At 45.7% G+C, this 16,042-nt stretch overlaps 1 protein-coding gene across 2 annotated transcripts in view; it reads right to left on the bottom strand.

The window, feature by feature from the left end:
* SLC27A6 (solute carrier family 27 member 6) overlaps positions 1–1,408 on the bottom strand; it is an 82,518-nt gene extending 81,110 nt beyond the window's left edge. The window contains exons 1-2 of one of the 2 annotated variants that reach the window (XM_077291517.1): positions 1,274–1,408; positions 523–1,136 (exon numbers count right to left, since the gene is read on the bottom strand). In XM_077291517.1, the coding sequence (XP_077147632.1) occupies positions 523–1,003 (481 nt within the window). In that variant the 5' untranslated portion in view covers positions 1,004–1,136; positions 1,274–1,408. Of the gene's footprint in view, positions 1–522; positions 1,137–1,227 lie in introns of both variants that reach the window. The other variant, XM_077291506.1, reaches the window with a different exon arrangement.
* Positions 1,409–16,042: the final 14,634 nt, after the last annotated feature.

The following is a 16,042-nucleotide window of genomic DNA, read 5'->3' as shown; positions in this document are numbered from 1 at the left end:
CAAAGTTTTCACCAGAAATCTGGAAAAATACTGTTTGAAATGTTGCAAAATTCTTGTGCAAAAATGTAGAGATTTTGGACCTTTTTATGCCACCTCCGTCAAGCTCCTCCAGCATTTTGAAAAGGTGGCATAACTTAGCATGGAGAAGAAAAGATAGAGGGCAGCTGGGAAATTCATCATACTTTATGCCACAAAATTGGCATAAATTACAACAGAAATGTACCCCAGTCCATGGAGTGAATTTCTTACGGTGGTGCATGGTAGCTGATAGATAAGCCAAATTCAATAAAATGGAGCTTAATAAATTTGGCCCATTGTACTCCATGAACCCTTCATCAAGACTGACATTCGAAATGTTAGTCTTGATGAATCTGGGCTCATGTTTTTAAAATCTATGTGAGCTTGATTTTGCACCAAGGTATGGTATGTGTAGTGCATTCTGTAATCAGTCTCTATACACTGAATATTTTTATGATTAATCCATTTAGTCTATGATATCTAGTCAAATGTTAACAGTATTACCTGCTCCCACAATAAGGATCTTGGCTCCGCAGCTATGAAAGCAATGCAACAAGGATCTGGAACGGATATTGTAGTTTAGGAACGCCACCAAGCATCCAAGTTTTGCCAAACCAAACCAAACATTAATAAAGTCTGGTTCATTATTCATAAGCATAGCCACAGTGTCACCCTTCTGCAGCGTTGTGTACTTCATGAAAACGTTGGCCACCCGATTGCTTCTTCTATCCATTTCACGATATGTGTGCACCTGTCCATGGAATATTAGAAAAGCCTTATCTGGGATGCGCTGGGCTTGCTGTACAAAGCGATCTACAACGCTCACTACATGTCCTGTCCTCCTATACTTCTCAATTTGAAGGCCATAGCGGATTACTTTCAACAGGTATCTCAGATCCAACCAGAAGTAAGGAAAAAACCTCTTCTGCAGAAAATAAAGAGCTGCCAAGCCTGTCACAAGGCCTGTTATCCAACTTAGAGCCATAGAATTAGTGCACGGGACAAAGCGTGTGTAAACAAAGTGCAGGCAAAAAAGAAAGCAGCTATTTAGGGAAGCAGGTATGTTTGGAAGATGCCATAGATCACTAGTGATGATAACAGTCCATGCCTCCAGGTACCTGAAATAAAGAAATTAGAGGATCAACAACCACTTACTTTTTCTGTAAAATTAGTTACAAAAAAATGGATTCTGAGCTGGATGAGATCTACCTTGTGGTTGTAGAACATGATAGTAATAAGGCAACTGGTCTCTTACACTTTTGTCACTGTCTCTGCCGGTGTCGTCCACACTTTGTTTGTGATTCCATGCTTTTCTCTGCAACTCTGCTGGGCTGAAATATCTCCCACTCAGTCTGAGATGAAAGCATTATGGGCTTCTTTCTTTCAAAAAAAGGGGATGGGACCTGACCATGAGCTGTGGAATCTGTCCACTCCCAATGATCTAATGCCACTGCCTACTTGTTTACAAGCCAAAGCTTAGATAACACCCAGATAAACGCCTCTCTCAGTGCAAGGAAAGCTTGTAAGGAAGACTGAAAGGGAGGGAGCAAAAACAGAGGGGACGTGCAGCTTGTTATACAATAAACTAAGCTAAAGACGCTTCCCAGGGTAGGACATGTGAGGATCTCGGAGGAAATAAGCTGATTCTTTCCATCACGTCTTTTTAATTAACATGCTTCGCAGATAAAGCATCAAAAGCATTGCTATAATATGTCCTAAAATATTTAATAGGACTGCAACTATTGGTTTATTACATGCTACCTAATGAGGTGACACATAATAATAACTTTTCCAAACATTACCTCACTTTCGTAGAAATACAAAACCTTACAAGCCTACAGCATGAACTAAAGATATCCTATAAGTTTTCCAAACATTAGCTCACTTTCATAGAAAAACAAAACCTTACAAGCCTACAGCATGAACTAAAGATATCCTGTAAGGTTAAAGGTAATCTGTCAGTAGGATCAACCCTCCTAAGCCGTCTATGACATGCAGGTCATACAAAGTTGAATAAAATGATATCTTTGTATCTGTGTTCTGAAGTCTTATTCCAGAGAAATCCATGTTTTTCTTATATGTAAATGAGCTGTTAAGATCTATGGGCTGGACACAGATGTCCCTGAGAATCTGCCTCCAGAGCTTATTATAAATGAAAGGTGTATTAGCTGCGCTTGACATGTAATGACTGACAGTCGCCTGACCTACATGTCTAACATGGGTAACACTCCTTTTCATTTAAATCAGCTCAGGGGGCAGATTCTCAGAGAGGCAGATTGCCTTTACAGAGTAACTAACAGTGGCATACTGCTAACAGCGACAGACCATGTGGCCTCTATGGGACCTGTGAGTCTGGATGGGGAGACACAGGCCAAACGTCACTTTTTCTATAGTATTTTCACTCTCAGGATGCAGATACAGTTGACCACGATGGTGGAGCAGTGATTCATTGGCTCCATGTCAATCATTCTGCCCCTGTGGGTGCATCATACTGTGTGTGGGAGAATAGTGGGGGCATCATGTCGTCTTGGGGTTACTTAAGACCTCAAACTGTCTGTGGGGAAACTCTGGTTGTATCACACTGTTGGGTAGGACTCACAGTGGTGGTGTAATAAGAAGCCACAACATATCTGAAGAATTCTTGCAGGAGGTGACATTGATGAGGAGAGGCTGCTAGCGGGACCAAAGTATGCTGGAAGATTTGCCAGGGAGTGACTTTGTGTGCTAGACTGGATCATGTGACCCACAGGAAAAACTTCCATGGTATAAAAGCTCTGCATGCCCAACTATGATGAGATTTGGCACCAGTAAGGGAGTTGAGCAGACAGGCCTCAGCGGGGAGTCTACGCCACCCAGGTGTCGGTCATCACCTGGCAAAGTCCGGTTTCCCCATAAGATCTCCCCAAGCATTGCCTACACTGGTTAGAGCCATAAGCTGCGCCCAGCAGTACTCAAGTCTCCGAGGCCCGACTATGCCTGTCAAGTGCTGAGGCCCAGTCCTTTCTTCCTTGAGCCTGAGAGACTTCCATGGACATCAAACCGTGAAGAGTCTTGCGGAGAGTGCGACAGCAGATGCACGATTGCGATTTCGGAGAGGAACGGTGAGAGTTAGCAGGGCTGTCACTTCCAGCTATCATCAACGGTACCGGGGTTGGCTGAGATTAGGGGTGGAGGTTGGGAGGGAGCCAATTGGTGCGTTGGAGGCTCAATGGGCTTTAATAGACTACGTCAGGAAGAGACTTGCAGCCTAGCGGGAAAATCCAATGGCTCCCGCTAGGGCCAGAGCTTTGAGTGAAAACTCACGTGGTGAATCCCAATGCTGGGAGTGACCTTTGTGAAAAGGACACTAACATTGAGTAGTGAAAGACTTTCTTGTTTATTCTAAACCTGTTATTATTCCCTCTACTGTTAAATTGCATAGTTACTAACACTAATTGTTTAAAAGTTACTGTTGTATATAAATAGCATTATATCAATCCCCGGTTGTTTCTGCCTAGTGATCTCTGCCCTTCGCATCTAGACGCCTGCATTACAGGGGCATCATAAAGTGTGTGTGGTAACTGCGTGGTAATTCTGTCAGGTGGGAACTGTGGGGATATCATACTCAGTTAGGGGTACTGTGTGGGTATCTGTCACGGGGAAACTAGGTGGGTGAGAGCTAATAACCCGGGCCCCTGCAATTTCCCTCAGACTAGGGAAATGCAGACTGACCCTCTACCTGAAGTTTACACTGATGGTGTGCATGTTCAGGCCTCGAACCTCACCCTGCCTCCTGTTACAACCCTAAGCTGAAAACCTCCGCCCTCCACCCAGTGAATGTAATACACCGATACCCACAGTTAGCACAGACAAGGATAAAGGAAAATATACACCACACCGCAGTCACTCAGGAATACACTATAAATGTGAAGGGCAAAATAAACACAAATATAGGAAGGAGTAAATAAGACAAAGGAAAATACACCACCAGCAACGATTCTCCAACAACCAGCTCTCCACTTCAGACCGAGGTAACAACGCAAGACAGAAGCTATAATCGGCGATGCCCAATGATCCGGAGAACTATTTAAAGGCCATGGGCATGGCCCAGCTTCCAATCCGAGGATCAGGTAAATTAACCCTGGAACAGCTGGACAAAACCTAGCCGACGCCAATGAGCAAATAGTGGCCAAAAGCGGAATTACCGCTGTCTGTCGAACGACCTGGTCTCAACAGCGTCCGACATGACAGTACCCCGCCTTCTACGAGGGACCCCAGGGCCCTCACGGCTTATAGGACCCGGCTTGTCTGGATGGCGACGATGAAAAAACCTGACCAGCCGATCCGCATGAATATCTGAGGCTGGTACCCAGGACCTCTCCTCAGGCCCGTAACCACGTCAGTGTACCAAGTACTGTAAAGTAAGACGCACTACATGAGAGTCAACCACCTTGGAGACTTCAAACTCCAAATTACCATCCACCAAGACTGGAGGTGGCATAGGCGCCGCATCCACAGAACCCACCACCTTCTTTAGAAGAGACCTGTGGAACACGTTGTGTATCTTATACACTGTAGGGAGCTCCAATCGGTACGCTACTGGGTTAATGACGGCGGTGACCCTAAATGGACCAATAAACCGTGGACCCAATTTAAGGGATGGTATTTTGAGTCTTATGTTTTTTGTGGACAACCACACCCAGTCATCCACACTCAGGTCCGGACCTGGCACACGCCTACTGTCAGCCACACGTTTGTACCTAGCAACACTCAACAGGCACTGTTTAACTCTCCTCCAGACTGATGATAATTGTGCTCCTAACTGATCCTCCTCCGGAACGCTGGAAGAGCCCCTCTGACTCAAGGTACAAAATTGAGGATGTAGCCCATAAACACAAAAAAACGGAGACTCCCCAGACGACTCCTGGCGGTGATTATTGATGGCAAACTCAGCCAAAGGAAGAAAGGTAGACCACTCCTCCTGGTTATCAGAGACAAAGCAGCATAAGTACTGTTCCAAATTTTGGTTCATACGCTCAGTCTGACCATTTGACTGAGGATGGAACGCCATAGAATGAGACAACTTGATCCCCAGCCATGAGCAAAATGCTCTCCAAAATTTTGCCACAAACTGAGACCCCCTATCAGACACGATGTCAGACGGAACCCCATGAAGTCTGACCACCTCCTGCACAAATACCTGAGCCAGAGTCTTAGCGTTAGGCAACGAAGGCAAAGGCACAAAGTGCGACATTTTTGAAAACTGATCAACAATCACCAAGATGACTGTATTCCCAGCTGATGAGGGCAAATCAGTGTTGAAATCCATGGAGATTTCCGTCCATGGCTTACTAGGTACTTCAAGAGGAAGTAGTGTGCCAATAGGACGGGAGCGGGGCGTCTTAGCCCTAGCGCACGTGGTACAAGCTGACACGTATGAGACCACATCCTGTCGGATCTTGGGCCACCAAAACTGACGTGACACCAACTCCAAGGTACCTCTAACCCCTGGGTGGCCAGCCAGGACAGTATCATGATGCTCCGCCAAAACCTTTAGGCGGAGATGAAGCGGTACAAAATATTTGTTGATGGGAAGCTCAGATGGTACCTCCTCCTGAGCCTCGGCAATCTCAGCCTCAACCTCGGTAGTTAGAGCCTAAACCACAACACCCTTTTGGAGGATGGGTACTGGATCCTCCCGAGGTTCACCCCCCGGAAAACACCTGGACAGAGCATCCGCCTTAGTGTTTTTAGACCCCGGTCTGTAAGTGACAACAAAATTGAACCACGTGAAAAACCATGCCCAGCGAGCCTGCCTGGGGGACAGACGCTTGGCTGACTCCAAATACAGCAGATTCTTATGATCGGTAATAACAGTAACCTGATGTACCGACCCCTCCAAGAAGTGTCGCCATTCCTCAAAGGCCAACTTGATTGCCAACAACTCCCTGTTGCCGATATCGTTGTTACGTTCGGCGGACGACAGTTTGTTGGAGAAATAGGCGCACGGACGCGAACCACTCAAAGATGAGCCTTGAGATAGTACCGCCCCCACACCAACCTCAGACGCATCGACTTCCACAACAAAGGGTTTTGATACGTCTGGCTGCACAAGAATGGGGGCTGAAACAAAACTGTTCTTAAGAAATTCAAATGCGAGCACAGCAGCCTCAGGCCAAACGGAGAAATTGGTACCCTTTTTAGTCATGTCAGTTAGCGGTTTAGCAATGATGGAAAAATCCTTGATAAATTTCCTATAGTAGATAGAAAACCCAAGGAACCGCTGAAGTGCTTTTAGGTTATCAGGCCGTTCCCAACGCAACACCGCTTGCACCTTAGTGGCGTCCGTTTTAAACCCAGAAGCAGACACAATATAACCCAAGAAAGGCATCGTGAACTCCTGAACCGAAAATACACATTTCTCAAGTTTTGCATAGAGCTTATTCTCTCTGAGAAGCTGTAACACCTGCCTGACATGATCTAAATGAGTATCACGGTCGCAAGAATATATGATATATGAGAATGTCATCTAGGTACACAATAACGAATTTCCCCAAAACATGCGAAAACACATCATTTATCAAATGTTGAAACACAGCAGGTGCGTTTGTCAACCCAAATGGCATCACCAAATTTTCAAAATGACCCTCAGGAGTATTAAAAGCCGTCTTCCACTCATCACCTTGACGGACTCTTATAAGGTTGTACGCCCCCCTGAGGTCAAGCTTGGTAAACCATTTAGCACCTGCCACCTGGTTGAACAAATCTGGTATCAGTGGCATAGGGTATGGATTACGAACCGTAATCTGGTTTAACTCCCTGAAATCCAGACACGGGCGTAGTCCGCCATCTTTCTTCTTTACGAAGAAGAACCCCGCTACCACAGGCGAGGACGAAGGCCTGATGTGCCGTTTGCTCAAACTTTCAGCAATGTAATCCCTTAACGCTTGTCTCTCCAGACCGGAGATGTTAAACATCCTCGCTTTAGGCAATTTGGCCCATGGTTTAAACCTGATAGTACAGTCATAGGGGCGATGTGGTGGCAACTCTGAACAACCCTTCTCAGAGAAAACATCCGCAAAATCCACAAGTGACTCAGGAACGCTTGAAGTCACAGCAGACACACATGTGGCCAGGCAATTCTCCTGGCAGAATTCGCTCCACTGAATTATGTCCTGAGTTTTCCAGTCAATAACCGGGTTGTGCATAGACAACCATGGAAAACCCAAAACTGTTGTGAATTCCATTTCTCGGACTCCCTCCTGTGGTCATGAATGGTACTTTGGTTAGTTCTGCTCTTGGACTCCCTCTGGTGGCTTTGAGCGGAACTGCTGGTCTCTGAGGTTTGCTTTCTCAGCTGCCCTCGTTTATTGTTAGTCTGGCTTCCCTATTTAACTCTACTCAGATCGTTACTTCATGCCAGCTGTCAATGTATCAGTATTGGTTCAGATCTCTCTTGGACTTCTCTGAGGACCTGTCTACTCCAGCAGAAGCTAAGTCCCTGCTAGTTCATTTGTTGTTACTACTGCCTGAATATATTTCTTAGTACTGCTAAATTCTAGTCCAGCTTGCTATCATGATATTTCCTTGCTAGCTGGAAGCTCTGGGGTGCAGTGTTGCACCTCCACACCGTGAGTCGGTGTGGGGGTCTTTTTGCATACTCTGCGTGGTTTTTGTAGTTTTTTGTGCTGACCGCATAGTTTCCTTTTCTATCCTCTGACTATTTAGTGAAGTCTGGCCTCCTTTGCTAAAACCTGTTTCATTCCTGTGTTTGTGACTTTCCTCTTAACTCACAGTCAATATATGTGGGGGGCTGCCTTTACCTTTGGGGAATTTCTCTGAGGCAAGGTTAGGCTTCTATTTCTATCTTTAGGGGTAGTTAGCTCTTAGGCTGTGAAGAGGCGTCTAGGGAGAGTTAGGTACGCTCCAAGGCTATTTCTAGTGTGTGTGATAGGAGTAGAGTCTGCGGTCAGCAGAGTTCCCACTTTCCCAGAGCTTGTTCCCATTTCTAGTTTACTCATCAGGTCATTCCGGGTGCTCCTAACCACCAGGTCCATAATAGTACAGCTGGCCAACAAAGTGTTAATGCATCTCAAAAGAGGGATAAGAGAAGTTCTGAATGCATTTTTTTTTCTTTGCAGTGTGTTTTGTCTCTTTTTTCCCCTTAATCTCTGGGTGGTTCAGGACTCAGGTGTAGATATGGATATTCAGGGTCTGTCCTCTTGTGTGGATCAACTCACTGCAAGGGTCCAAAGCATTCAAGATTATGTAGTTCAGAATCCGATGTTAGAGCCTAGAATTCCAATTCCTGATTTGTTTTCTGGGGATAGATCTAAGTTTCTGAATTTCAAAAATAATAGTAGACTGTTTCTTGCTTTGAAACCCCGCTCCTCAGGTGACCCCATTCAGCAAGTAAAAATTATTATTTCTTTGCTACGTGGCGACCCTCAAGACTGGGCATTCTCCCTTGCGCCAGGAGATCCTGCATTGCTTAATGTAGATGCGTTTTTTCTGGCGCTTGGATTGCTTTATGACGAACCTAATTTAGTGGATCAGGCAGAGAAAGCCTTGCTGGCTTTGTGTCAGGGTCAGGATGAAGCGGAGGTATATTGTCAGAAGTTTAGAAAGTGGTCTGTGCTTACTCAATGGAATGAGTGTGCCCTGGCAGCAATTTTTAGAAAGGGTCTCTCTGAGGCCCTTAAGGATGTTATGGTGGGCTTCCCCACGCCTGCTGGTCTGAATGAATCAATGTCCTTGGCCATTCAAATTGATCGGCGTTTGCGTGAGCGCAAAATTGTGCACCATTTGGCGGTGTCCTCAGAGCAGTGGCCTGAGCTTATGCAATGTGATAGGACTTTGACCAGAACTGAACGACAAGAACACAGACGTCAGAATCGGCTGTGTTTTTACTGTGGTGACCCTACTCATGCTATCTTTGATTGTCCTAAGCGCACTAAGCAGTTCGCTAGGTCTGTCACCTGTCATGATCTCTGCAAGCAGAGATCATAGCAAGCCTATAGAGGGACAAGCTCTCGGAAGATGGAACTATACTGACCATGAACTAAGCCTGCCGCGCAACTAGAAATAGCCAGGTAGCATTTCCTATTTATCGCTAGATGCCCAGCTCTGGCCTAAGACCTAAATAGCTAGCAGAGGGAAATATAAGACCTGGCTCACCTCTAGAGAAATATTCCAAAGAAGACAGTAGCCCCCCACATATAATGACGGTGAGTTCAGATGAAACTACAAACGCAGCAGGAAAATAGTCTTAGCAAATTTGAGGTCCGCTTACTAGACAGCAGAAGACAGATAGTATACTTTCATGGTCAGCAGAAAAACACTAACAAAACACCATCCAGAGATTACCTTAAACTCTGGCATTAACTCATAACGCCAGAGTAGCAATCCCTGATCAACGAGAGCTTTCCAGACACAGTAACAAAACTTCAGCTGTGAACTGGAACAAATAGGCAAAACAAAACATGGACAAAAGTCCAACTTAACTAGTAGTTGTCTAGAAGCAGGAACAAGCACTGAGAGGCATCAGATAACATTGTTGACCGGCAAGAAACCACCAGAGAAATGAGCTTAAATAGCGACACCCACTACTGATGGAACCAGGTGAAACAGGAAAGAGGATGACAAGTCCAATTCCACAAGCGGCCACCGGGGGAGCCCAGAATCCAAATTCACAACAGTACCCCCCCCTCAAGGAGGGGGCACCGAACCCTCACCAGATCCACCAGGGCGACCAGGATGAGCCCTATGGAAGGCACGAACAAGATCAGAAGCATGAACATCAGATGCATTGACCCAAGAATTATCCTCCTGGCCGTAACCCTTCCAGTTGACCAGATACTGGAGTTTCCGTCTGGAAACACGAGAGTCCAAAATTTTCTCCACAACGTACTCCAACTCACCCTCAACCAACACCGGAGCAGGAGGCTCAACTGAAGGTACAACAGGTACCTCATACCTGCGCAATAACGACCGATGAAAAACGTTATGAATGGAAAAGGACGCAGGGAGGTCCAAACGGAAAGAAACAGGATTAAGAATCTCCAATATTCTATAAGGGCCGATGAACCGAGGTTTAAACTTAGGAGAAGAGACCCTCATAGGGACAAAACGAGAAGACAACCACACTAAATCTCCAACACAAAGCCGAGAACCAACACGACGATGACGGTTGGCAAAACGCTGAGTCTTCTCCTGGGACAACTTCAAATTGTCCATAACCTGCCCCCAGATGTGATGCAATCTCTCCACCACCGCATCCACTCCAGGACAATCCGAGGATTCCACCTGACCGGAGGAAAATCGAGGGTGAAACCCCGAATTACAGAAAAACGGGGACACCAAGGTGGAAGAACTGGCCCGATTATTGAGGGCGAACTCTGCCAATGGCAAAAAAGCAACCCAATCATCCTGGTCAGCAGAGACAAAACACCTCAGATATGTCTCAAGGGTCTGATTAGTCCGCTCGGTCTGGCCATTAGTCTGAGGGTGAAAAGCAGATGAAAAAGACAAATCTATGCCCATCCTAGCACAGAATGCCCGCCAAAATCTAGACACAAATTGGGTACCTCTGTCAGAAACAATATTCTCAGGAATACCGTGCAATCGGACAACATTCTGAAAAAACAGAGGAACCAACTCAGAAGAAGAAGGCAACTTGGGCAGAGGAACCAAATGGACCATTTTAGAGAAACGGTCACAGACCACCCAGATGACAGACATCTTCTGGGAAACAGGCAGATCTGAAATAAAATCCATCGAGATGTGTGTCCAAGGCCTCTTAGGAATAGGCAAGGGCAACAGCAGTCCGCTAGCCCGAGAACTACAAGACTTGGCCCGAGCACAAACGTCACATGACTGCACAAAGACTCGCACATCTCGTGACAGGGAAGGCCACCAGAAGGATCTTGCCACCAAATCCCTGGTACCAAAAATTCCGGGATGACCTGCCAATGCAGAAGAATGTACCTCAGAGATGACTCTGCTGGTCCAATCATCCGGAACAAACAGTCTATCAGGCGGACAACGATCCGGTCTATCCGCCTGAAACTCTTGCAAGGACCGCCGCAGATCAGGAGAAACGGCCGACAAAATTACTCCCTCCCTAAGGATACCTGTGGGTTCAGAATTACCAGGAGAGTCCGGGTCAAAACTCCTAGAAAGGGCATCAGCCTTAACATTCTTAGAACCCGGTAGGTATGACACCACAAAATTAAAGCGAGAAAAAAATAAAGACCAGCGCGCCTGTCTAGGATTCAGGCGTCTGGCAGTCTCAAGATAAATCAAATTTTTGTGGTCAGTCAATACCACCACCTGATGCCTAGCCCCCTCGAGCCAATGGCGCCACTCCTCAAACGCCCACTTCATGGCCAAAAGCTCCCGATTCCCAACATAATAATTCCGCTCTGCGGGCGAAAATTTGCGAGAAAAGAAGGCACAAGGCCTAATGACGGAGCAGTCGGAACCTTTCTGCGACAACACTGCCCCAGCTCCGATCTCCGAAGCGTCAACCTCAACCTGAAAAGGCAGATTCACATCAGGCTGACGCAACACAGGGGCAGAGGCAAAACGGCGCTTAAGCTCCTGAAAGGCCTCTACAGCATGAGGGGACCAATTAGCAACATCAGCGCCTTGTCTGGTCAAATCAGTCAGTGGTTTAACGACATCCGAAAAACCAGCAATAAATCGGCGGTAAAAGTTGGCAAAGCCCAAAAATCTCTGAAGACCCTTAAGAGAGGAGGGCTGAGTCCAGTCACAAATAGCTTGCACCTTGACGGGATCCATCTCAATGGAAGAGGGAGAAAAAATATACCCCAAAAAGGAAATTTTCTGGACCCCAAAAACGCACTTAGACCCCTTCACACATAAAGAATTAGACCGCAGAACCTGAAAAACTCTCCTGACCTGCAGGACATGAGAGTCCCAGTCATCAGAAAAAATCAGAATATCATCCAGATATATTATCATAAATTTATCCAGAAAATCGCGGAAAATATCATGCATAAAAGACTGGAAAACTGAAGGGGCATTAGAAAGACCAAAAGGCATGACCAAATACTCAAAGTGGCCCTCGGGCGTATTAAATGCGGTCTTCCACTCATCCCCCTGCCTGATCCGCACCAAATTATACGCCCCACGAAGATCAATTTTAGAGAACCACTTAGCACCCTCTATACGAGCAAACAAATCAGTAAGCAATGGCAATGGGTATTGATACTTAACAGTGATCTTATTCAGAAGCCGATAATCAATACATGGTCTCAAAGAGCCGTCCTTTTTTGAGACAAAGAAAAACCCAGCTCCCAGGGGAGAAGAAGATGGACGAATATGTCCCTTTTCCAAAGACTCCTTTATATATTCCCGCATAGCAGCATGTTCCGGCACAGACAAATTAAACAAACGACCCTTTGGATATTTACAACCCGGTATCAAATCTATGGCACAATCGCACTCACGGTGCGGAGGTAACGACCCAAGCTTGGGTTCGTCAAAGACGTCTTGATAATCAGAGAGGAACTCAGGGACTTCAGAGGGAATGGACGACGAAATAGAAACCAAAGGTACGTCCCCATGAATACCCTTACATCCCCAGCTCAACACAGACATTGCTCTCCAGTCCAAGACTGGGTTGTGAGACTGCAACCATGGCAATCCCAGTACCAAATCGTCATGTAAATTATACAGCACCAGGAAACGAATAATCTCCTGGTGATCCGGATTGATACGCATGGTTACTTGTGTCCAGTATTGTGGTTTATTATTAGCCAATGGGGTGGAGTCAATCCCCTTCAGAGGAATAAGAGTCTCCAAAGGCTCTAAATTAAAACCACAACGATTGGCAAAGGACCAATCCATAAGACTCAGAGCGGCGCCAGAGTCAACATAGGCGTCCGTAGCAATGGATGACAAAGAGCAAATCAGAGTTACAGACAAAATAAACTTAGACTGAATGGTGCCAATGGAAACAGACTTATCAAGCTTCTTTGTACGCCTAGAGCATGCTGATATAACATGAGTAGAATCCCCACAATAGAAACACAATCCATTCTTCCGTCTAAAATTCTGTCGCTCGCTCCTGGACAGAATTCTATCACACTGCATACTTTCTGGCGTCTTTTCCATAGACACCGCCAGATGGTGCACCGGTTTGCGCTCCCGCAGACGCCTATCAATCTGAATAGCCATTGTCATGGACTCATTCAGACCTGCAGGCAAAGGGAACCCCACCATAACATCCTTAACGGCATCAGAGAGACCTTCTCTGAAAGTTGCCGCCAAGGCGCACTCATTCCACTGAGTAAGCACAGACCATTTACGGAATTTTTGGCAGAAAACTTCAGCTTCGTCTTGCCCCTGAGATAGTGCCATCAAAGTTTTTTCTGCCTGAAGTTCCAAATGAGGTTCCTCATAAAGCAAGCCCAAGGCCAGAAAAAACGCATCCACATCGCGTAACGCAGGATCCCCTGCTGGCAATGAGAAGGCCCAATCTTGAGGGTCACCCCTGAGCAAGGAAATCACAATCCTAACCTGCTGAGCAGGGTCTCCAGCTGAACGAGACTTCAGAGACAAATAAAGCTTACAATTATTTCGGAAATTCTGGAAGCTAGCTCTATTCCCTGTGAAGAACTCCGGCAAAGGAATTCTCGGCTCAGATACCGGAGCATGTACCACAAAATCTTGTAAATTTTGTACTTTCGTGATGAGATTATTCAAACCCGCAGTTACACTCTGGAGATCCATTAGTGTCAGGTGCACACAGAGCATACAGAGATTAGGAGGAGAGAGAGAAAAAAGACTGCAGCAAGGCAGACTGGAGGGAAAAAAAAAAAAAAAAAAAAAAAAAAATACCAGCAGACTTCTTATAACTCTCCTTTCTCAACCTGGGTCTTTAACACTTTATAGGCCGGTCAAACTGTCATGATCTCTGCAAGCAGAGATCATAGCAAGCCTATAGAGGGACAAGCTCTCGGAAGATGGAACTATACTGACCATGAACTAAGCCTGCCGCGCAACTAGAAATAGCCAGGTAGCATTTCCTATTTATCGCTAGATGCCCAGCTCTGGCCTAAGACCTAAATAGCTAGCAGAGGGAAATATAAGACCTGGCTCACCTCTAGAGAAATATTCCAAAGAAGACAGTAGCCCCCCACATATAATGACGGTGAGTTCAGATGAAACTACAAACGCAGCAGGAAAATAGTCTTAGCAAATTTGAGGTCCGCTTACTAGACAGCAGAAGACAGATAGTATACTTTCATGGTCAGCAGAAAAACACTAACAAAACACCATCCAGAGATTACCTTAAACTCTGGCATTAACTCATAACGCCAGAGTAGCAATCCCTGATCAACGAGAGCTTTCCAGACACAGTAACAAAACTTCAGCTGTGAACTGGAACAAATAGGCAAAACAAAACATGGACAAAAGTCCAACTTAACTAGTAGTTGTCTAGAAGCAGGAACAAGCACTGAGAGGCATCAGATAACATTGTTGACCGGCAAGAAACCACCAGAGAAATGAGCTTAAATAGCGACACCCACTACTGATGGAACCAGGTGAAACAGGAAAGAGGATGACAAGTCCAATTCCACAAGCGGCCACCGGGGGAGCCCAGAATCCAAATTCACAACAGTCACCATTGCTACTGTACAGCCTAAATTTCTTTTGTCTGTTACTTTGATTTGCTCTCTGTCGTCCTACTCGGTTATGGCATTTGTGGATTCGGGCGCTGCCCTGAATTTGATGGACTTGGAGTTTGCCAGGCGTTGTGTTTTTTTCTTGGAGCCTTTGCAGTATCCTATTCCTTTGAGGGGAATTGATGCTATGCCTTTGGCCAGGAATAAACCTCAGTACTGGACTCAGTTGACCATGTGCATGGCTCCTGCACACCAGGAAGATATTCGCTTTTTGGTGTTGCATAATTTGCATGATGTGGTCGTGTTGGGTTTGCCATGGCTACAGGTTCATAATCCAGTATTGGATTGGAAATCAATGTCTGTGTCTAGTTGGGGTTGTCAAGGGGTACATGGCGATGTTCCGATGATGTCAATTTCTTCATCCACTCCTTCTGATGTCCCTGAGTTTCTGTCGGATTACCGGGATGTATTTGATGAACCCAAGTCCAGTATCCTACCCCCTCATAGGGATTGTGATTTTGCTATAAATTTGATCCCTGGTAGTAAGTTTCCTAAGGGCCGACTTTTCAATTTATCCATGCCAGAACACGCCGCTATGCGGAGTTATATAAAGGAGTCCTTGGAGAAAGGGCATATTCGCCTGTCTTCATCACCGTTGGGAGCAGGGTTCTTTTTTGTGGCCAAGAAGGATGGTTCTCTGAGACCCTGTATAGACAACCACCTTCTCAATAAAATCACAGTCAAATTTCAGTACCCTTTGCCTCTGCTGTCTGATTTGTTTGCTCGGATTAAGGGGGCTAGTTGGTTCACCAAGATAGATCTTCGAGGGGCGTATAACCTTGTGCGTATTAAACAGGGCGATGAATGGAAAACAGCATTTAATATGCCCGAGGGCCATTTTGAGTACCTGGTGATGCCATTCGGGCTTTCTAACGCTCCATCTGTGTTTCAGTCCTTTATGCATGACATCTTCTGAAAGTATCTGGATAGATTCATGATTGTATATTTGGATGATATTTTGGTCTTTTCAGATGATTGGGAGTCTCATGTGAAGCAGGTCAGAATGGTATTTCAGGTCCTTCGTGCTAATTCCTTGTTTGTGAAGGGGTCTAAGTGTCTCTTTGGAGTTCAGAAGGTTTCCTTTTTGGGCTTCATTTTTTCCCCTTCTACTATCGAGATGGATCCTGTTAAAGTTCAGGCCATTTATGATTGGACTCAACCTACATCTGTGAAGAGTCTTCAGAAATTCCTGGGCTTTGCTAATTTTTACCGTCGCTTCATCGCTAATTTTTCTAGTGTGGTTAAACCTTTGACTGATTTGACAAGGAAAGTTGCTGATGTGGTGAATTGGTCCTCTGCGGCCGTGGAGGCTTTTCAGGAGCTGAAACTTC

The sequence above is a fragment of the Ranitomeya variabilis genome, chromosome 1, assembly GCF_051348905.1.
Source record: "Ranitomeya variabilis isolate aRanVar5 chromosome 1, aRanVar5.hap1, whole genome shotgun sequence".
NCBI classification, from domain to species: Eukaryota; Metazoa; Chordata; class Amphibia; order Anura; family Dendrobatidae; genus Ranitomeya; species Ranitomeya variabilis.
The sequence above is the reverse complement of the archived record's forward strand: the minus strand, read 5'-3'. Positions and strand labels throughout refer to the sequence as shown.